Below are 23,698 nucleotides of genomic sequence, written 5' to 3' on the forward strand. Positions count from 1 at the left end.
CGCACAACCGACCCGGTGGTTCGGTCTATTTTACGCACCATACCGACCGGCCCGGTAGCCACACCGCGTGGTTCCAGGGTGCTGCTGGCACTACGAGAAACGCGTATCAACATTATCAACACGTGCGTGCGCCAATTGAACGACAAACGAGCGACAGGATGTTTCGCTTTCGATCCGACCAGCCACGGCCGCGTACGTGCCGGTTCGCGCCATACAACGACACGACCCGCTGTGTCCAACCGAACGGGCCAGCTGCACCGCGAACCAAGCGCCAGTTAGCCCCAATGGCGAGGCGAGAGGCTTTCCATGGCTTTTTCCAACGAACCTCGGTGCACTTTTCTCGCGGGGGTTTCTTCGAGGCCTCGGGGCCAATCGAGCCCTCCATTCTGGCACGTGACGATAGCACGCATGGTTCGAACACGTGCCAGGATAGATGTACGAGTGCATGTGTGTGTGTGTGTGCGTGTTGAGGTTTTGATTTGCAAATTTATTCATTTGCATGTCGCGCGCCCACACACACCCACCCCCTTTTTTGTCCCTCCTCGGACCGATGCATTCGCGATCGATTTATGAGACGAGCTCGCGCGCTGATGCACCTCGGTGCACGTTCGGTGAGTTGATTGCCTTGTGCCGGTGGCTTGCTTCCCGTTACGAATGCTCCCTGACGTGATCGAGAGCAGGTGCGTGGGTGGGGAAAGGCGAAAAAAAACATACATATTAAAAGCACAACATTGTACATCACAATCCCTGATGCTGGCGATGCAGCAGAACCAACGGTAGCAGCAGCGGCAGCTTCACTGAGAGTCACCGGTCTTCGAGCGGTGCATAAATTGTTATCCGGATCAGAAGTGTCACAGGAAAAATTATGGTTTCGAAAATTCTACCCCCCACTCGGCCATTCCCCATCCATGCGTGATTGAGCCGAACGATGGCTCCATCCGGCGAACGGAGTGGAACCAGCCCCATCGATGGAGCGATTTACTGAAGCAGCGATCTGAGTGTGGCAGCAGTGCACTCCAAGTGCCTCGAGATGCTTAAGTTGATACAAGTGCACCGGCATGCTACCACTCGCTTGCGTTCGTTTGGCCACGGCTGCAGTGCTCGTTCTCGAAGGGTTGCCCCCATAATCTTCGCCTTCGCTCCGTTGCGGCTTCCCGGCTCGTTCGTACCGTCGCAACCGATTATTGTAACACTCCAAGGCAGCCAGCAGCCGCTTCGATGGGGGGGACGTGCGTTCTGCTCTCACCGGTTCAGCGGCTCTGATTCAATTACAATCACTTACCGATGTTTCCAAGTAATCGACTTTTTAAGAATGCTTATATTTTTAAGTGTTCTTAGCCGCTTCGGCAGATTTTCCCGCACCGGTGCTGAGCCAGCACCGGCTTCCGATGCGCCAGCGTTCGTACGTTGATTGCTCGCTCCATCCGGTGGTACTAATCCGTACGTATCCCCGGGCTCCCGGTGCAGCCCGGGTATCAGCTTTCATTTTAGGAAATGATGAAGCTAATCAAAACCGCCCCCGACTGGGTGCCCGCAAAACTCGCCCACCTCACTGTGAAGCGTTTCGAAGTGCATTCGATCGGAATTGCAATTTATTGCACACTGCCCTGGGGCCGAAGAACGTGTGTGATTATGTTGTCTGAAGGAATGTGTCTTGAAGTGATGGTAAATTATATTGGTCAAACACACACGTACTCGTATACGTATTATCGGGTGAAAAACGGGAGGTGAAAATGTTTGGATTTTAGAAATGAAGAAACAACTGATGGGAAGCTATTCAAATGAACTGGATGATGGAGGCTTTTTATGCAATCATTCAATTAAGGTTTCACATCCTTTTCATGCCCATCTGACATCTGAGGGATGATAATCGATTTACTAGAGATTGCAGGCGTGGTGTTAGTCTGACATTCAAATGCCACACACACTCTGCCGCAAAGTGTTAATCGTGTTTGTAATTCTCGCTTCACAAGATTGGATTTTTTTCTCACAAACAGCAAACCTCTGGCAAGCGTTACCATGCTTTGCATTATTCTAGTGCCATTGATAAAAACGCGCACACGGGGTAACACTTACCGCCAAAGTTATCACCACCAGAGAGTGCTAAATGATCGCTTCCGCTCGATTGCACCAACCGACCGGCATTTTCCTCGCGCCTGCAGGAAATGATCATGGTCGATTTTTGCCGCTACATTTTGCCGAGACATTTCGCATTCGCCCGGGGAACGCATTCCGCATATCGGTGCATGCTTCGGTTCACACGCTACGCCGAAAGTGCATCATCCACACGAGGATACACGGTGTGGGTGTGGCATTGCTTATTTGTTTTCCATTTGATTTACCCCACCACAGGAAGGTGGGCAGCGAACGTCAAAGAAAATGTTTGATGACGCACCATTCCCGTGTGCCTCCCGTTACGCTAGTGGCCCAGTGCGATGGGAAGCGTGGGCAAGCGGTAAACAGGGGTTGGAAAATGACTTCCCCCGACAAGTGGTTCAAACTTAACGAAGGGCAATGAAAAACAACTACCCAAACATGCTCTCGCTCTTCCTGGCATCCACGGTAAGGAAACGTGACCGTAACGAGCCAAACGACCGATCCGGGAAAGAGAGCGAAAGAGAGATCGAGAAAAAGAAATGGAAAGAACACGAGTAAAAGGACACAAATGGAACCACCGATAAATCGACCGTACATTGAAATTCGCCAGTGCGGAAGAAGTGAAAATAACGGCAAAATCGCAACACGGCACCGGCCTGCTGCACCTGCACGACGGAGTGTCCTTTTTGTTAGTCTTTTTTTTTTTGTTTTCCTTTTTCGGGAGCCAAGTGACGGAAGTGCAGAAAATCAAACCGAGCAGCTCAATTGAGGCGGAGAACTTAACATTCTTTCGACGGAAATGTGTCTCACACACACACACACACACACGTCCGTCGTGCCATTAAAAATTGGCGACAAACTTCACCCGTTGCACGGTGCGATCGTGAGGAAAATCGCCACCAATTATCGTCGTCTCGTGATTGCTCTTTGATTGAGTTTTTTTGTTTTGCATCGATGGGCGTCAAATAAGGATCTCGCACATTCGTTGGCGAACATTCGTTGGCGAAATGCATATTTTATGCGTCCGACATTAGTGCATTTGGAGCCCACGTGCATCACGTGTGGAGCTGTCGCTGACAATGCGCCCTAAGCTGAGGTTGAGAGTATTTTTTCAGTAGTAAGAGAACGCGTTGCGGATCTGTGGATAAAATTTTCTTTCACTTTTTCAACCCCGATTTTCGGTCATCCAACACACGGCACTGTTTCGCGATCGGGGCGAAAAAAAAACCACAAAACCCTATGCAGACGTGGTACTCATTCACGCCACCTAAGAATGGCAATAAATAGTACGAGCAAGAGTTCGATACACACCTCGAACGGGCACGCAAGCGAGAGAGAGAGAGAGAGAGAGAGAGCGCTTTGTGGGCGGCAGGTTGCCAAAACAGTTGTTGCAAAACCGGTGTCCTGGAAGCGGTTGCAGGATGCAATGCGAACGTTTGCAGTTCCACCTGAGGGTGGCGTGGAACGCAGGCCGGATTATGGCAAGGATGCAGCGCGATCGTGGAGCTTTTGTGCCGTTCGCGCGTACCAGCATGGTGGGTGGAATTTCGCGTACAAGCATAAAACTCGCGTTTTCCCCGGAAAAGTGTCATCACCAGTCATGCTGCGAACGGTTTAAAAAAGGGGCCCAACGCAACCCGGTAGCGTGAATCCGTTGCCAATAAATTCTCACCGGTGCTGATTCTTATTCTTTTCCCTGCTCTTCAGAGTCTGCCCCAGCGAGGACACGAAAGGGACCACCACGTACGGAGTCGCGCCTGTTTCGTCGCTGTTTCCGAGTGTTTCCGCTTGCTTCACTGCCGGAGGTTAGTACAAATGAACCCTTAGTGGCACTTGCCGTGCCGTGGTCTGCTGTTCCGCCTCATCCACACGAAACTCCGTTGTTAATGTTTAAACCCACCAACCCGCTCAGGCCATCAACGAATCCCCAAAGACTGGTGCGGCAACAATAAGCCATGCGAAAGCGCCACCACCATAAACAAATACCTACGCCCCACACGCGACCGGGGTGGGCATAGGACGACCGCAAGAGAGAGAGAGAGAGAGAGAGAGAGAGAGAGAGTGAACGATGAATCTGAACTAAAGTGGAGAATAAACGTGTCATTTTATGTATGCATATCGGAGCATAAACATGATGCATAGCGTCACCTAACCTCGGGGGCCCGGCACAATGGGGTTTGGGGCCGCCTCGCTTACCAACAACGGTGGAAAAGCGAGAAAAACATTGCTCCTTCTCTCGAGTGGTCCTGCGTGAGCTTTGTCTCTCTTTCTCTCTCTCTTCTGTTTTAGACTTTTTGAATTTTTTTTTCTCTCTGCATCGGTTTTTTTCCGTCACATGGAAGAAATCGCATTCCTATTTGCAAATATATACATGCATGTTTTTTTTTCTTTCATTCACCTTCCACAGTGCGAGCTACTCTTAATCCTCAGCTCCCGGGGGTGGTGAACGCACACTGCCTATTCGCACCCTTTCTAGAGTACGATGGCGTGGTACTGGCACTGCCTAAATACTCACAATCCGGCCACCCGTAATGCCTTTTTCAACCATGCCTTTCCCAACGTTTGTAGAAGAAGAAAGCAAAAAAACATCCCCCATTTACACACTCACACCCAGCGTGGCGCTCGACAATGAAAAACGGGAAAAATCGCACCTCACACCCGGTAGCTGCGAACCGCGAAGCGACCCGCTTGAAACATGCACATAAAAAGCTCCCGACCCCGAACGGCGGGTGCCGATGAAGAATCACAAACGGTCGTCGCAGGACTCGAACCCTACCCGGATGCCCCGGAAATGGCGGATGCACCAATACGCCCGATGCACACGCCCCGAAACGCAAGGACGATGCACCGATGCCAACGCGCACGAAAGCTTGCATGCCTTGGATATTGCCACAAAACAACAGCACCCAAGTGACGCGAACGCCGGGTGACGGAGCCCGCGAACAGCACCCGAAGAAGGACCTCTGCACCGGTTTGCGGAACCGGTGGATTTTTATATTTATTTTCCATGCATAAAATAAATATATTTCTAAAACTTAGTTTTCATAATTTTCCCGTGGTGCGCCCGTTCGCCCATTTCTCGGACGTGGCTCGTGAAGCTTGTGCTTGGGGCTTGCTTCTTATTTATTCGTCCTGCTGCCTTCACAATCCACTCGCGCCACCCGCGTAGGCACCCCGCCAGTCGAACTCGGGCACTCGAGCATAAACTATAGCGGGTTCCGAAAATTCTAACGAGGAGGAGCAAAAAAAAACCAGAAAAAAACCCCAACCCGCTCGCGACCAATGTAAGCGGTCGACGTCGCCGTCGTCCTGAACCACCGAAGTGTCGCTTGTTTATGGTGCCGGGTTCCGCGATCGGGTCCACTAGCGAGGGTTGGAGCGCGTCAACGTGCCAACGACGGCTCAATTGCCTCCAATTGGTTGGCCCTGCCCAGGGACTGCATAGGAAATTGATTGCGCTCACTCCCACCCCGGAAAGGCGGCAGGCATCGTGACCCAGGGTCCGGAAACTCTCCACTGACTCGTTTCCCGGACAGTGCGACACACACACAGATACACACACGAGCGCACGCCCGCAGGAGGGTGGCTCCCGAACATAAGAAATGGTATTCCGCCCAGGTGTCACTTGCAGCACCCGGCAAGGAACCGACCGAAATGGCATACCGCAGCATGCCAGCCGATTGGGGGCGAATATTTTGCTTTATTGAATTTTGCAATCGGAAAATGTTTCGCACACCCCCCCCCCCCTTGAGGTGCCCTCGTATTTGAGGTGCTCTTCGATGGCATTTTTCGAAGAAGCACCCACCCTAGGATGCTCTACTGCACTGCTTGCAAACGGGACACAAAGAGAGTGTGAGAGAGAGAGAGAGAGAGAAAAAATGCAGGTGATGGAGCGGCAACAATGGTCAGGTGAATAATTTCTTCGCTTTTTGCGCAGAAGAACGCAAGCCACCCGTGAGAAATTGTTATTCATGCATTCGTGCAGGCGTAAGAGTCCAGGATTGCAGCACCCACAGCTCTCACGGTGCTCGGTAAGAAATCGATGCCTCGTTCGAAAGCCAAACAAACGCCAATTAGGGTGCATTTTTCCGGTGTTTGAACCCACCTGCTAGCAGCAGCACTCCGAAACGAAAGGGTGTTACGTTGGAAGGTACTCGTCGCAAGCCAATCCGGTGGAAAGGTAAGAAAAACACCACCACCCCAAAACCCGGAGCGAAGCTGGAAAGCTGGAGCAAACAAAAACACCAGCGCAATGTTGGTGGTGAAATTTAAAACCCATGTGGAGTTGCTGTTGTTGTGGCCGCAATTATAAGCCTGAACGGTTGGTTGTTCGTTCGGTTCGATGAAAACTTTACCATATTCCTTCACGGCCGGAAAATGCTATCTTTTCTGCAACCAAAACATCTCCTGCCACATGCTCGGTGCGAACGAATGAACAGGTGTAAATATGAATTCATTTGACATCAACTCGCATCAAACGGGGGCACAACTTTACCGTAACGTCTGTAATGGTTGTGAGTTGGATTTACTTTTCTTCTGCTCTTTTCGGGTTCCTTTAGATTTTTTCAGCTGCCCGGCACACTGAAGAGCTGAACCGAGGGACCCTAGCCACATCGGTGCCTCACGGGTCTTCAATTATGCTCGAATAACTCACCGACGGCGAAAGACCATCAGCTGCGATGGCACTCGTTTTCCCACCTGACGCGGCCGAACTTCGTCCCTTATTTGCCGAATAACCTCACGTGGATGATTGCAAGCTGCAACCGAAAATGCAACTTCCTGTCCGGGGGCGTTCCGGAGGGTGAACTAAACACCGTAACTGCTACAGCAAGCGCAAGGTGGTGGCTGAAACGGACATTTTTGCTCCATATTCACTTTTCAGAAAACGTCTCCCAACGGTGTGGGTTGCGGGTTGCAGATGCGGAAATATCCTGGAGCTCCGGGACTCGCTGACCGTATCATGCATCCGCTCGTTGCCTTAGATGCTGTTAATTAAATACAAATAGCTCTGTACTAGTTCCGCTTGATCCTCGACCCCGGCACACATGGCGAACGAGCCTCATCCGCACTTCTTGGGTCCGGTGGATTCGAATTTTTCAGCTGCAAACTTCCGATTTTGTCCGCCAGTTGAACACCAGCTGGGGCTCGCCGGATTGGCTCACAACTCTGGTGCTTGAGGCACCTTTCGACAAGGCGGTGTTACGAACTGCCCGTTACAACATCCGTAACGGGCCGAAAACAGTTTCGATCCCTTCTGCCCAAGCAAACACAACCTCAAATGCATCTGCGTGTAAGCAGCCGTAGATTTGAACGCTTGCGAGTCCGAGTGGTCTATGCAGCAAAAAAAGCCTCTTCTGATGGAAGGATTTTCAGGGTTTAAAAGCTTTCGATTGCTGCAACTGTGAGTGAATAAGCACACGTTTGCTTGTGTGGCATGATGCAAGGGTTTCGGGATTCGTTATGCCACAGCTAGCGTTGCGTGGGAACCTTTCCTCGTACAAGCTGTCAATCACAAGTTTCTCTAGCATCCTAGAATTAAGTAAACCTAAACATTAAGCTGACAAGCGGCAGATAAAAAAAAACAAATTTACAGAGCCATTGTTTTGACGCTGATTAAGCCAAATTTCCTAACAGTATTTGTTATGTCTGAAACTTAGTCAGAAAAAAAAGCATGGCTACAAAGTAAAAACGAACGCTTTCATTTCGTAACAATGCACTGGCACGGACATCGTATCAGCATTGAGTTTAATAGTAAATAATCCTATTATCAGGCCTCATCCATTCCAAATACCAGGATGCGTCCATTAGCATCGTGCAATTACCCAGAACCTCAACAATCATTTAAGCCTAAGGCAGTTTGCAGCTTAACGCTTTTCCACCAACTTCTCAACATCTCCTGCCAACTTCTCACCAGCACGGCTCATGGGCAGTCTAATGAATAAGAACATACGCGTAGAATAAGAACAACCCTACGTTGCGAATGGAAGCGTTTGTTTTGTATCTGATATATTTGCGCAGCTCAGTAGGACTTTTATTAGCTGTAGCTGCTAGGCTCTCGTCCTTGGTAAATCCTTTTATCTACTTTCTATCAGTGCCTGCAATACAGAATGTTCCTTCTGTAATTCAATAACGCCCTGGATTTCAACATTTTTACCATCCAACCAGCTAATGCGTATGCCAAACCAAATTCACAACAAATACTTCTAACGTACATGCGTTTTCCCGAGCAGCTCTTACGCGTGGTGGAACGCAAACGAGCCCCTGTATTTTACTACATCCGGTGGGAAATTGTCGATAATCATTAAAATCACCACTCGGGCGAGCGACCCGTTGCACCCGGGATGCATCGTTTCATCTCCACCCCCCTTTGAAGTCCCCTAGGTACTCGGCCATCTGAACGGCACCCACAGCAAGCACGGCCGGAAGCACGAGCGGGTCGCAGGACATCCATTTCCGAATGGCGGCCGGCTCGAAACCGTATCCGGATAATTGAATCTCCGATTGACCGAATCGCACCACAATCGCCTTCACCGGTGCTGTCCGCAGAATGTGACCCCAGGACGAAAGTGTTTTGCATGGGCCCCCCACCCCCACCCACAGCTTCCGAGCTCCGGTGTCGCCCACATTCCATTTGACAGGACGTTTTTCGGTAATGGGTTGGGCAACCCCGAAAATAGCCTGGACCGGTAGCCGACGGCGTCAGGGTGTCATTTGCTCACTTTCGGAATCGATTTCCCTTTTTGCGCCGGCCGTGCCCATTTTCCCGCGGTCGCTGGCGGTCGCACGCTTCACCCGTCACAACACCGACCGGCAGGAAAGAGAGAGCGAGCGAGCGAGCGAAAGAGAGAGAAGAAGAAGAGTAGGCCGCTTTGAAATATAAATTTTATTCCTCTAATGGTATGATTGCGGTTAACGTGTTGTGGCACTTTCATCCAACCCTCGGACCCCCACGGATGGACCGATTTTTCCCCATTGTGTGTGTGTGTGTGTGTGTTTATTTTTATTATTGTTTTACTTTCAGTGTGCTTTTTACGCGCCCAAGCCCATCCTCGTCCCAACCAACCGCCATATTGTGGTTCCGTGCCTGTTGAGCAAACGTGTGCATTTGAATCTTCCGCCCACGAGTTCCGCGATGGTTCGGGTGGACCGGGTAAGGACGTGGGAGGACGAACACGTGGCAGCCGGACGGTTTACCGCCAATGTGTTTATACGTTAGCACCCAGTTCGCCGGTCATTTTGTTTGCTTTACTGTTGAGAATGTGATATTATTTTATTTTGGATTTCGTTTTTTTTTATCTTATTTTTGCTAAACTTTCAGATCCTTTGGAATTCATTTTTTTTTCTTTCCAATTTCATTCGCCGCATGCCAGTGTGCGGACGCGTTTGTTTGCTTTACACCGGTCGCACACAGTTTAGGCGGCACATCCTGTGTTCAGTTGCCGCAGTTTCAGCTTGAGCTCCCTTCTTTTTATAGCTTGTTGGGGGGGTTTTTTTTTATTATTTTAGTGGCTTTTTAACCCAAACAATCACACGGCCTGCTTTGTCGCGTGTTCATCGTCTCTTTTGCTCGCGATGTGATCCATTCCATACGACCACACCTACTGCCACCACACCCTGAGTGTTCCCAGTCCTGCGATGTCAGATCGTTTGTTTGAGGAATTACCCTCACCGCGGACATTGTCCTCGGACGTAAAGGTTTACGGCCGCTGGATGGTTGATTTTGCATCCACATAATGGGGGAGTAGGGTGAGAACGAGATCGTGATTTTTTTTCTCAACTTCCCCCTCAGTACTGCTCGTTCTTTCTCCCGTGCTCCCATCACACGATAGCACCACCTCGAAATGGGCTCATTTATCAGCGCTCTCTGCTCCCCGTTTTCATACCGTACGCAATCAAGGACAGTGGTTCATAAACAGGATGGCGCAACAGGACAACAAATACACCCCCACCTCCCTCGATCCAGCACCCTCTATGCAGCAGCAGCCACGCCACCAAAATCTCCCTCGTTTACGGCGGTACGAGGCCGTTGATGGTGACACCATGGAGCTTATTTGTTGCCAGTGTAATGATGATTGCTGATAAAGCCTGCGGTGTGACATGTGGTTACACCGGTGCGAAAGAATATTGATAAAAAAAAAACGGTGGTCCTTTCGCCCAACACCAAAACCACCACCCTAGAATGGCGGTGGCGGCAGCAGCAACCCACCCTGAATCGGCAACCCGTTCCTCGGTGGCCACGTTCGATGACCGTGCAGTGGGCTAGTGGGACAGTTTGTGGTTTAATTAGGATTTTCCGGGCCACCCGGGGAACGGGGTAGTCCTTTACGCATGTGCACCGGGCGCTATATAACACGTTCGTGGGTGGGCTGACCGACCACAACCGGGCACGATTACGCTGGATGGCATAATTTTTGATTGGTTTATCTCGAAAGGCACACGTGATTATGTGCGCTTGTTTGTTCGAGCGTGAATGCTGGGCGCCAAAGTTCTCTCCTAGGGGCGCTATTTCGCTGGGTTAGAAGTTTGGCGACCGATCGATGCACTATCGGATGCAATTTGGCAAAAGGCTTCTGTAGAGAAGCGCCGTCGTCGTGGCACACTGTTGCAATTTTAAACAATAAAGAACATTGCCAATTAACACGCTGAATGATTGAGGCTGCGTATCGACACATGCTGAAAATGAACACATTGGACCACATTTGGTTGACGCGTTGTTCTCTCGCAACAAACATTTATTGCCCGGTGGATTGGCTCGAAATGGCGAGCATCATCATCATTGGACGGAATCGCTCATTTCCTACCCACAATCTGTGACTCTCGCCCACGGACATCGCAGTTTCCCGAGGTAGCTCGCTTCCGATCCAATTTATCCCACATTTCCACCAACCGTCGATCGACACGCCCGTCCCTGCTTTTTTCCCATCTCCAACACATCGTCCTGTTGGCAGCGCATCACACGCCAGGAGGACCCTCGTGAAGCTAATTACTCATCCACTCGTCTTCACGCGCTTCCAGCGGCCGTAGAGCACCCGGAGGCGCTTTAATTTATGATTGCCCCTTAATATTACACACCTATCTTATTTTACAAAATTTATTGCAAACATGGTGCTGGCAGCAGTGCCTCGCGCATCGCTACCGGCACCGACCTGCAGGCGGATAGATTCGTCGTTAGGCACCGACGCACACACGCGCGCACACATTCCCCCGGCAATCAACTACCCCCATTTGCCGGGGGTGTATCGCCTTGCGCACGTAAGCGAGGGCGTAGAGCCCGATTATATTACTGCGCCGCGAGTGGAAGGTGTAAATTGAGGCTCGGAACCAAGCACACCCAGATCCTTCAACGGCGAAGAGGCTGTGATATTAAATATATCCCAAACACTTTTATTTTCACTTACATCTTTCGCTCGGCAGTTTATTGTTACCGTTATCCGGCCCTTGTCCCTGGAGGAAGGTTCAGCCCGACGCTTCGCGCTGATTTATGTGCCGCTGCTTAAGCTGTTGCTGATGGAAGGTGAATATTTATCGTTTGTATTAATTTAAAAACTTAATAACGCCGTTCGAGGTGATGGTCCCGTGCTGCGGACGACGGTGCCAGCAAGAAGTGAGCGGAAAACTACGCATTTAATCGCGTCTAATCGGTTACCATGCCGTCGACGAGGGTGACGATGTGCCGGGTGTTATATACGCCGGCAGAGTCACCCTTTCGCAGGATAGCTGCTTCCGGCTAGCGAGAAGCGAGCTTTATTGCCTCCCGCAGCGTAACGTTACGATCGAGCAGAGCCTGCTTCTTGTAGCGGGTTTTAATTGCTAGTAAGCATTAGCGGAAATAAACTGTAACGATATGAGCGACAATGATTAAAAAGGCACAATTTCGCTCTTCTGCAGGGGGCACAATTTTGTGAAAAACATTGCTACAGCTTTCAATTTTTTTTTTGCCTTGCGGTTTGCTGCTTCCATCGCTAGAACCCTCGCCATTAATAGCTGATTTGAAGCTCCAAAACTAATTATAACAGGCTTTCCGATTGTATCTTTTACTCGTCCGAACAGCCCGGGATAGTGCATCTTTCCGTTCGAAATTCCTAGCATTCCGATTGATGGTACGTAAAAAGGGGTAGGCACGAAATTTATGTCATCATAATCTGTCACGCTGGCCTTCGAACAATCGGTTCCGACCGAGCTACCCCACCGGAACCGGATTCGGTTCGCTCGATCTAATAATGCGATAAGAGTCAACCCGGTAAGTAATGGTATTCATTCTTCAGCCCGAAAGCCCTAGCAAGCGGGCTCCCCATTCTCCAGCCAATCGGTGGGCGGAGAGTACTGTCCCAGATAGAGTTCTAAATTGACCAGAGCGATGGAAGCCATCCTCGCAAGATCCCAGCCACGTTCCGGGAGCGAGTGGCCTCCGTTTCGGTGGTAACGTTCGTTTGCGTCGTGGCAGAAAAACGATACATAAATAGCCGGGAGCTGGAAAAATATGTGGCACCCGAAAAAATACGATCGTATTATTTTCCTGCCCTAGCGGGAATCGTCCCCGGGATAGCGATCCCGCCTCGTCGTCTGATTACCGGACAAGCGAGATGATATCCTTGCGCAACGGTTCTGGAAGGATTACAGCGTACCAGCATTGACAGTTCTGTTTGCATTTCGTTTAGGTTTCGCAATACAATACCCGCACCGGAACCCCTTGGGTCCCGCTAATGGAGCCTGCTGCTGGTCGGTTCTGCGAGGGTCCTTGCGCTTGCATCCGGGGCGTTGAATGTGCGGAAAGATACGCGAATTTCCACCGGCAATGAGCGCCATATCCGTACCAGCAGCACCGATGTAATTTCGATTTCTTTCTGCTCGTCTCATCACGCGAGCGTGCTCGATTGCAATAAAATATTCAACCAATCAGCTAATCAACCTGCACACGCTATTGACACACCGGTATCGGCGGGAGCCTTGTGAGGCGGGGTGCTGAAATGTTTTTCCAGCCAATTTTCCCGCCATCTAATTATATGCCCTCGAACGGGCCCGGGGGAATGTTATTTAGCGCACTTAAAATTTAACGTACACTTGCTTTCCAACGGAACGGATCCACCCAAGACGGCCCAAAGCTCCCGATGGCCGTGCCAACCCCGGTGGGGAAAGGTGAAAATGGTTGAAAAACTCACCGAGAAGGAGCCACGGCTGCACCGGCATGCACCGAAAGTTTCGCAAACCCACGTAATTTCGGCGATTGCAAAACCATGGCAAAATGCTGTGCCACGGATAGGTTGCGAAAGCGGGAGTAGAAAGAAAACAGCACATCAGCGATCGAGCGATGGTTTTTCCGGACGGCAACCGAGTACGGAACGCGGAAGCAACTCTCGCCCGCCAATCCGGGGCATCGTCGACGTGATCAAGCGAACGAGATGAAGTAAATTTAAGAAGTTTACCATTTTCGAAAGATTAAAAAGTAACGATAGTGGTGGTGGACGAGCGAAAAAAAAAGAGGGCAACCCGTGTACCCGTGAGCCGGAAAACTCCTCCGGCGTGCTCGAGTCGCGGAGCGTAAAGTCGCGGTCTTGGAATCGCAAACCCAGCAAGGACGAGCGCACCCCAGTCTCAGCCGGCTGCTGATGCCTGGTAGTGGTACGGTTCGGTGGATGGTTAAAATTTCCATCAAATACCATGTGCCTGCCTGTGCGCACCCGATCGATAATGTATTTATAGTTTCCTGTCGCGCGCAGCAAATCGTGCACATCTTCATCTTGCATTTCTTTCGCTAAAAGCACATGACAACGGGAGCTTCCGGTGTACTCTGCTAGTGGCTATTAATAGCTAATCCACACCACGGGAACTCTGTGCCGTCGGGTGGAAAAAATACCTTTATTTTGCGGATAAAACAACAGTTGATGCTGCACAAATTGTTGGAGCTAGAACCAGATTATCGGGGGGGTCCATAAATCGCACGAGCTTCGGCAAGAAAGATGTCCATTGTGTGATCGATTATGTAAACCACCGTACAGAGCTTGAGCTACGCTCCCCCGTTGCTATACGGTCTCCTGAGTCGCTAAGAAAGAAACTATTGCTTGCCTGACTGCTAGGTCGGAAAATCAATTCGTCCTGGCCCGAGCTATTGCTATTAAAATAAACTTTTCATATTATTTTGCTTGGAAACCGTGCGGCTGGCCGGGATTTGGCGGGCGCCAAAGGAAGAAAGGAAAAATGGTTGGTGGAGATACTTTGTGGAATGTACGGCTAAGGAATGCATGCCTTCTTAATCACGTTCGGGAAAGCAAGGCAGAAAAAAAGGCTCACTCTCGAGAGTCGAGTCAGCGGCGTGCTACCCTTTCGCTGCAGTTGCCAGAAAATTATGGAATAGATTAACGCAAAGCTGAAGGGCGCTGGAGAAAGGAGTGATAAAAAAAATCGAAGCATTTTCGATAAAATATTTTGCCTTGCGGCTCCATCTTAATTGAGGAAATATCATCCAGGCGGCAATCGAGCGGCCAAGGCTGGAGTATGAACGGTATGACTAAGCGAACAAGAGCAGGAAATAGCTCCAAAAGCGACAGCAGATTATTGTTGGGATGAGGAAACAATTAACTTATGCATAGTGGATGCCAACCGAGTTCATGGCATTGGCCTTTTGAGAGGCACGTATATATATATATTTTTTTTTCAAATCACTACTACTAATAAAATTTATAATATTATCAGTGGATTATCTGCAAATTGAGCAAAACGAAGCAAAGAAGCGTTCAATGAGTTTTTTATCTTCATTGAATTCACCTAGCAGAATGTAGCCAAAGTATCAGCAAAACAATAAAATTCAAGATGAAAACTTCATTACACATTCCTCGAATACATGCTGGTTTAGTTTTGCTTATTACTATTTAATTTTCCATATTATTATCCATAGATATCACTCGCTATCTGCTTCAGAAAATGAAACAGATGCCAATTTAGTTCCGATTTGCGAGTAAAAACTTCATAATGTAACCGAAAAAGATGGCCTCTTTTCGCCGCTGTCAAGTTTATTTTACCTTAGCGCGTAAATTATCCTTCCCTCGGATTAAACGCCCAACAATAGATACCTATTATTATTGTAGAAATTGAGAACCCCTTGACGGCTCGATGGCGCTCAATAAATATAGAGCCGTTAACCTTCGCTTTGTTTTCCGTTTTCCACATCCCGTTTCCCACAAGGCCACCACTATCCGCTATCTTCAGCCCGCGCCGAAACGCAGTTCATGACTCATTTAGAAAGAAACCCAGCATCCCGATCCGGGTGGCCCTTGTCACCATTGCGAGCGGGTCCTTCCCGAACTCTGCGGCGGCGGGTTAGTGTTCTGCGCGCTGCCAGCTGACAATTTCGGAACCACTTCCCAGGACCCTCTTTCAAACGCTGCCCGAAGACAGAAAGGATTATACCCGGGCGACTTATCGTTCAGGACAATAAACTCGTCTCTTTATGTATGCGAAGTGGACTTTGTTCCGTGCGGGCTCCGACCCGCCGCGGGAGCATTAATTTCGCCCGTGCAGCTTGGGAGAGTGTTGGAAGCTTTTTTATTTTATTTTTTCCTTCTTTATCGCATCCTTTGGCTACTCCGGGCGCAGTTGTAACTGTCATCAGTATCTATCGGCCAGCTTCACCACACCAAAACAATAACCAGCGGCGAAGCTGGAGTGGAAACAAAAAACCTAATTCCGATAGCAAAAATCTCAACGGCCGCATCTGGCAAACAAACAAACAAAAGCACTAGCTCCCACACACGCACAAAAAATAAACACAAGCAAATAGCAAACTCCTTCCTTGCCACTGTCTTTGCTAGCATTGAATGTCCTTTTTGCTCCATCCTTCGTGAGCTTTATTGGGGGCGGGTGCTTTTGGTTTGAATATGGAGCTTTATTTTTGAACTCCTTTTTACCGTCCGTTTCCTACTGCGTTACTGCCCGCGCTGAACGGAGGGATAGTGAATTTAATAAAACGAATTGTAAATGATGCATGAAAAGTAATTTAAGCCCAAGAGCAAAACGGAACCACGTATAAACCCGTATTATACGAGGGTGGTTAGGGCGATTCCATTCCTTATTGCTTCTGTGCTTTCTAATTTGAATAAACGAGAAACCCTAATAAACCAGGAAACATCCCGATGCGACGATGTGTACTGCTTTGGTCAGTTTGCGCGCATTTGATCGAAATTCGAAGACCTAGAGAGGCTACGTCACTACGGGCGAGTAAATCAATGATAATTAAAGTAAGCACCGCAGCGGTCTGGCACAAATGTCATCGTAACAGGAGCATGAAATAAGAAACACAAAAACGATTGTCTTATATCGCAACACATCGCTGTTCGCAGCAAAGCGGCGTGTTGCCATTATTTCCAATTTCTCACGACATGATAGCGGACACTCTGGGATGGCCGTGCATTTTGACAAAAAGGACCAACCCGGATGGCACACAGGAAGGAAGCAATAGCTGATCATCGGAAGGATAGTGTGCCTTTGCGGCGGTGCGGTACCTTGCCAAAAAACAAACCAGCACAACACAAGAACAGGAATCGAAAAACCCAATCCAAATGGAAGCCACAAAATCAATCCTTTCCCCGGTGTGGACTTGGCGGAACAGGGCTGGCCCGAAAACGGGGAGGTATATTAATTTTTTGTTTCTGAATTTATATTTTTCAATTTCGTTCCGTTTCTTCGGTCATCTTTTTGGCAGTGGCAACAATCTTGTGGCTTCCAGGCCGTCTGCAATCGCGCGGTTGCGCGTTTTTGTGCCGATTATTTGCCAATAGCGTGATATACGTAAACAGCGCCCATGTTCGCAGCGGCTCAGATCGAGTTCGATCCTTCTGGCCAGCCTTTCCGGCCCACAAGGCGGTCTCGCCGTTGCATTGTTGGTGCTTTTCAATTTTCATAATGGTGCTTCCGATACAAGAACTGTTTACTGCTGCAACGGAAGACCGGAACACGGTGCTGCATATCGGTTTTGGCTTGGGAAGCACGGAAGGGAGCCCACAGAAACACTTCGCTAAGTGAGTGTGTAATGAAATCTCAAAAAACAACATTTTTCACGGCCCGAAATTTATTATCAACAAACACACACAGCACAACGGTTGTACCGGGTTGGTGCTTACATGTTTTATAGGCGTGACTCGGAGTGAGCTCGGTTTGTTTATACAAATTTTGCCCGTATGCACGTACCAAGCCGTAAATTGTGATTTCAAACCATTTTGGGATGATGATATTTCTCGGATCGAAATGCAAAGAGGGCTTTGGATCACACGTTTGTCGCCGAAATAAATCACATCGTTACGTCGATGCTTTAACAATTTTACAAATGTGCTTAAAGAACAGTAACAGTTTGAACATTTCAAATCAAACGCTTTCGTAGCATCTTTTTGGTTACTCTTTTGAGGCCGAACAATTTAACACATAAACTTTTTAATCTTAGTGTTAAACTATTATTATTTGATTACTGTTATCAACTAGTATTCAGTAGTGTAAAAGCTTTACTCATGCAATCATTTATGCAATCAGTCCGTTATTTTATCCATTTTACCTATTTTACCAATGTTTTTTTTATCAGAAAAGTTCCTATCTATAGAAAGGTTCCTATTTATAGTACTACGAACGTAAACCCCTCGGCGACCAGAAATATGTTTACTTGTTCTCACGACGGTAATAAAATATATCCCACAGTTCCAATACCAGCTACATACACGCTTGTCTGGAGGCATCATCATTCGCCAGAATAGGTGCATATTCAAGTTCCGCTGAAGCCTGACCCCACGGAATGACGATACCCGGCTAGTTCTTCCGAATATAAATCTTTGGATCGTGATCATAAATCAAGATGCTTTACTTTCGCAGCTGTCGAATCCAGCATATCCACCTCGCAACACCAAACGCTCATACGTATCGGTTTCCGGGCCAATGCACTACCGACAGCGGGCGAGAGAAATTGTCTTAGGTTCCGACCCCGAATGTCCTGTGGAACTCCTGCAAACTCTTTGGCCCGAGCGGATTGTGAGACTTGTCGTCGAGGCACCGTCCGCAAGCTGACACTTGACCAAAACGCATACGACAGAGGCGCGACGTTTCCGGCGATTGAACGCGGAAACTTCGCGATTCCTTCCCTTATTTGGAGCTTTCACAGAGAAATATTTCCTTCGCCACTCCCAACGTGAGCTTGGCCAGAAAAAAACCCCCAGCAAATTGAAGAACGATGCCAACTGGCGACAGGGATTGAAATCTGCAATTTAATCTGCATCTTACGGGTGCCCCACTAACGAGATGTTTCAAAGGAGTGAGAAAACGAGTAAGAAAAGATCCAAGATTTGGCTCACGTTCATGTACGGTAACAGGTAAATTAAATATTTATGCACATGTGCGTTGCGTACGACGGGATCACGCGCGTGGCATCATAACCGTCTAACTTGTTTACAGTAGTTTAATGGTTGTTCTGAATTACTTTAATAGCGCGGCAAAATTGCTTGCATGATTACTTTCGGCAAGCTACTGAAACGATGCATAAAAATGAGTATTATGAAAACGATCAGTTAGTAAAAAAGCAAAGGAGCTCGACTGCACCAAGTTGGTTGAGATAAAGGGAAAATCAGTTTTTTTTTATTTTAATTGTTGTTGTTTTCCTCGTCCTTGCTATGTGCTGCTAAACCTGTTTTCGGGAGACCAACTTCCCCATTCCCTCTAAGGTTTCATGATATCGAAGTTTACCTTGATGAAGGAACAACTTTGCTCTACTAAAGTTTTGGCGTTACGGCAAAGATCAAGTGTATACTTGCCTACAAGAGAAAGGAATACACCCAAGAAACAAACAAGGTTATACTTCAAAATGTATTAAAAAAAATTTGAAAATGAAAAAAATATACATATTGAAGATGAACTTTCATTAGCTGGAGCAACCCTTCACCCGTAAATGCATTACATGAATATATAGAGATTTATTTTCTCAAAGAAAAGTATTATTTTCAACTTCTCATGCATGTATGAAATGAATAAAACTTAAATAAACCCAACTTTTTGGTGATTTAGGAAACAATGGCATGAACGTTCATACACCGATGTGCTACATTTGAATGCAATCGCCAGAATAGCAAATCATACTACTTATTATTGTTATTGAAGCCATTCATAACAATATTGAAATTCATAACATATTGAAAACAATAATATTTAAATTATTTGAATGGCATAAAAAGTTGTAAAAACCTAATTTTGTTTTCAATAAAATTTGAATTTACCAAAAAACGTTTGTTAAGCGTTTTTCATTACATCCCTTGTATAACAGTGGATTCAGTGGAATAGTGTATAACAAAAGTAAAAGCAAATTTCTAATTCATATGTTGTGGTTAAAACTAATTCATATAATGCTCTTTTATGGGCGTCTGGTTTATAAAATTTATACTATTTTATTCTACATCTTCATAACACGAATATAAAGCAATTTAGAAACATTAACATTGCTATTATAAACCTAATCCATTGAATTGACAGTTTGCTTTCACAGAGCTGATTGTTTGTTTTGGTCGAATAGCACGTTTTACACAATTTTGTGTACCTTTTTCGGTGAAATAATTTTTCCATGAACCTGTACCATGGAAGCAAACTAAATCGTTATTCAAACAAACAGCTGACGGATAGCTTCACTGCTTTACTTGCTTGAAATTCTTGCGTTCGGATTAGCACAGTGAAATTACTTTCAAAATGTACTCAGCCGAAGATTTTACCGGTAAGATTATTTGATACCTGTTTGATGTTGAATAAACTAATAGAATTTTGACTTTGCTTAGGAATAACTCTAAAATTCGAAAAAGATGATACTCAGGGACATCAATTATTCATAAAAGAAAATGCCTCCAAAGCTGTTTGTAAACAAAAACCCAGCGGACGGACGTTGTATGTGCTTAATGTTCCTCCGTATGCGACAGAAGAGGCATTACTCCATGCATTCACGAAAGCGGGAACCGTAGAACGTGTAGTGCTTCAAGAAAAACCTTCCGACAAAGAGTCTGCACCTATCGACGTTATGGCTAAAAACGTGTTTTGTTTCAAAGTTGCGTATGTAGTTTTTGAAAAAGCAACTTCGCTCAAAAAAGTTCTAAAAACTAGAAAGATTAATCCACTACATTCTGAAGAAACCCAACTGCTGACAGGTGTCGCCAAATGGTCCAAGGAGTATCAAGAACGCATTCCTGACCCGGCAAAATTGCAAAAGGAAATCGATGAGTATATGGAATCCTACGATCAAAAAGTAGAGCAAAAGAAAATCGAAGAACAAAATAATGCTGCCGATGAGGATGGATGGGTTAAGGTGTCGAGTAAAAATTCAGGTGTCTTTACTCAGAAACAAGCTGTTGTGAAGAAGCTAGAAAATAAGCTGGACTCAGATCGAAACACGAAAGAGCTGAAAAATTTCTATACTTTCCAGATTCGCGAAGCGAAAAAAAACGATATCATAAGCTTGCGAAAAAAGTACGATCGCGATTTAAAGAAAATGGAGCAAATCAAAAAAGCGAAACGCTTTAAACCGTATTGATTGGTACTGAAATTCAATAAGTATAATAAAACCGTTTTGCATTGCTCGTTTATACTTATTTTAGCTTGTTTTATTAGCATTTATGACGATTTGTAGCAGTTTATTCTTACCAGGCAATGATTCCAAACGGAACATTAGTTGACTAATGTTTCCAAAGATGCAACGAGACGTAAGCCCAACCTGAAATGCTTGAGCGAACCGTTCCAAACAATTCTGGAGATTTTCTTCTTCAAGGGATTTCCCCTGCATTGTTAAACTATCCATTTCCCCTTGAATAGTGTTCACTATTAGCGTTAGATGTTGTGCGTTTATGGGTTGCAGCGTTGGTGGCGTCGTTACGGGAGGCGTAGCTTCCAGCAGACTTTGCAGCACAGCCAGATGCAATTTGCTATACAATTCTTGCTTGTTTGTGACCAACAGTGATAGAACACACCATCGAATGAGACCAACCAGGGGCGTTGTCACCGGCATTGCGATCGCTCCGCTGGGTAGTGCCAGCTGCTGCTGAGAGGCAAGACAGAGGGAAGGATTCTCAGAAACCCAGTCGGTGATAACATCAAGTAGTAGATCTGGTGGAGGATTGAGCTGCATAATTCCCGCTCCATTCAGGTACAGATCGGTTACGGCGGTCATTAGGTTAGCTGCAAAGCGGGGCGCTACCAACGGCAGTGATTTCAGCTGTTCAGAGGAATTCTTCGAGAAGATGACAAAATCTCGAACGATGCACTGCGCCAACTCAAGGCTAGCAGGCGATGTACAACCCAACTGTTGCATCCATGTGCCGGCGGCACATAACAGGGGCGCAATTGAGCCTGACACCGCAGTGCTAATCAGTTTATTTAGTACGCTCGTTCGAACATTTGAGCCCCCAAATAACGACAGAAACACGGCATTACGCGTAGCGTCTGGCCCTGGGCGCGAGAAAAAATCACACAACACCAGCACCAGCTGGAACTCCTCGATCGATGATAGCCGGGGTTGGACGGTCTGCTTCGAAAATTGACCTCCTCGTGGCTCGTCGCGGCGCTCACGAAAAACAAATTCCCCTATCAAATCTATGGCCATATCGTGCTTGTTCCGATTGATGATGAGATTCTCTAAAAGCTAAAGTATTTCAGCGACTTTCTATTTACACAACCTCAAGTTATCAGCACTTACCTATTATAGGTAGAGCGTCTCGAGCCGAATCGGGAAACTCCATTTTCCGCAGCATGTTTCTCTCTTGGTTGGTCATCTTGATATTTTATGCGATCCTTTGTTTTTATTATGCACTAAACCATTTACTCGTTTGGGAAAGAAATGCCTTACTTTGGCGATATTTTTATGAAAACATGAAACGTAAACAAGCTGTTGTCATTAATGTTTTGACAGCTGTCAAACTAAACATAGTCTTCCGCATTAGCTCTCTCTCTCTCACTCGTTTATCTCTCTCTCTCTCACGATGCGTTCTTTCTTCATTCATTGAAAGACAAAACATACAAACAAACCGCCGACTAGACGACCTACTAAGTAGTTTTAGATGAAGCGATTAGATGTCTTTATTCTTTAAAGCCAAATTTTGAGGTGCATATATACACGCTAATGCGTTGCTAATCCTGTTGCAACGCGGTACAACTTCTATGAAAGCGTAAGTTACATCGTGTAAGTGAAAGCCGCCGTCAAAATAAACAAACTTCGGGTTAAGGTGTTTCGAATAGGTTGCGCGTAGTTACGCATTATTCCTTAGTTCCGATGATGAATAACAACGGGTTCAGTACAGGGGAAGAAGATTCCCGAGGACCAGCAGATCAAATCTGCTGTTTGCTTGACGATGGCGAGCGATGCCGGAAGCAGGCAGGAAATGCTTCCTACAGCAAACGAATCCAAAAAACAGTCACCCAACGAAGGCTGAAACTCAGCATCGACAGCCATGTAGGTGCCCAAGTCAGACACAGTGTATTGTGCCGCTGTTACAATAATGCATGGTGTTTGTTGTTTATTTTCTAATGCTAGGCTCGGCACATTTACATCTGCGACTTCCATAAGGCGCGAATACAATGCGCTCGCACTAAACGACGCCGGCGTGATTCCGAAGACGATAGTAACGAAACGGACACCGACCTGCCAGAAGTTGATCTGTACCAGTTGCAAGTAAACACGCTCCGCCGGTACAAACGGTTCTATAAGGTGTCTACCCGTCCAAGCAGCAACAAGGCACAGCTATCGGAGGTATGCGTTGCGCATCGCCATTCCACCTTTCTTTTTCATGAAAAAGGTGAAAATGAATCATTCCCATTTTTATTTCAGACAATCATGAAACACTTCAAGACGATACCGATAAAGGAAAAAGAAATCCTCACCTACTTCATTTACATGGTCAAATCTAATTCAAACAAGTTGGACCAGAAGAACAATGCGAATACCGAAGCCACCTGAAAGTAGTGATTAATGCTCATGATTCGCGGTAGCAACATGTTCAAAGCTGCTGTTTGGGAGCGGTTCATCGCATACCGAATGTGCAACCGGAAGCAATCGGCCACCTTAGGAAACATATAACAAACGACGAATCGTCCGAATATCCTAGATGTAATTTTTAAACACTTTTACCCTATCTGTGTCGAAGTTAGATTTTTTCCCCTATGTCCTGCGTAACACATCTGCATCTTCCGTTCGACAAATTATGCTCGAACCGTTGCTTAACAAACCGCATGCGTTTATAAATAAAGTGCGTTTCGCAATAACGTGTCCTTCAAACAAGTTATCAGCATCATTGAATATGTATATGACGAAACACGCAGTTGATTGATGACGGTTCCATTAGAGGCAAATTTTACAAAAATGTTCAGTTTTTTTTGCGATTTCCATGCCTATGCGCTGTGTATCATTTATGCTATGTACGTATGTTAAAATTCACGGTTTGTGTAGATGAACATGAACATGAAGCGGAAGGATAGCTCTGGTGGACACGCGCGAAAAAGCCGAAATAGACAAAGGCGCTACGCCATGAGACTTTTCCCAGCAAACCGAGTTGGGCACTAAACAGCTAAAACGGTAAATATAAACCTTTTTTTGTTTTTTTTCCATTTC

At 46.9% G+C, this 23,698-nt stretch overlaps 3 protein-coding genes across 3 annotated transcripts; 2 read left to right on the top strand and 1 right to left on the bottom strand.

Annotated features, from left to right (window-relative positions):
- Positions 1 to 19,800: 19,800 nt before the first annotated feature.
- On the top strand, positions 19,801 to 20,637 carry LOC128720167 (ribosomal RNA-processing protein 7 homolog A). The gene is made up of 2 exons (XM_053813825.1): positions 19,801 to 19,825; positions 19,887 to 20,637. The coding sequence occupies exons 1-2, from the start codon at positions 19,801 to 19,803 to the stop codon at positions 20,630 to 20,632; spliced, it is 771 nt and encodes a 256-aa protein (XP_053669800.1). The 3' UTR covers positions 20,633 to 20,637.
- Positions 20,638 to 20,692: 55 nt separating this feature from the next.
- Positions 20,693 to 21,928, bottom strand: LOC128720652 (integrator complex subunit 15). Its single transcript, XM_053814337.1, has 2 exons — positions 21,791 to 21,928; positions 20,693 to 21,729 (listed from the first exon to the last, which is right to left on the bottom strand). The coding sequence occupies exons 1-2, from the start codon at positions 21,864 to 21,866 to the stop codon at positions 20,693 to 20,695; spliced, it is 1,113 nt and encodes a 370-aa protein (XP_053670312.1). The 5' UTR covers positions 21,867 to 21,928.
- A 435-nt stretch (positions 21,929 to 22,363) lies between these two features.
- On the top strand, positions 22,364 to 23,354 carry LOC128731911 (histone deacetylase complex subunit SAP30 homolog). The gene is made up of 3 exons (XM_053825068.1): positions 22,364 to 22,543; positions 22,625 to 22,840; positions 22,919 to 23,354. The coding sequence occupies exons 1-3, from the start codon at positions 22,364 to 22,366 to the stop codon at positions 23,045 to 23,047; spliced, it is 525 nt and encodes a 174-aa protein (XP_053681043.1). The 3' UTR covers positions 23,048 to 23,354.
- Positions 23,355 to 23,698: the final 344 nt, after the last annotated feature.

The sequence above is a fragment of the Anopheles nili genome, chromosome 2, assembly GCF_943737925.1.
Source record: "Anopheles nili chromosome 2, idAnoNiliSN_F5_01, whole genome shotgun sequence".
In the NCBI taxonomy this organism is placed as follows: Eukaryota; Metazoa; Arthropoda; class Insecta; order Diptera; family Culicidae; genus Anopheles; species Anopheles nili.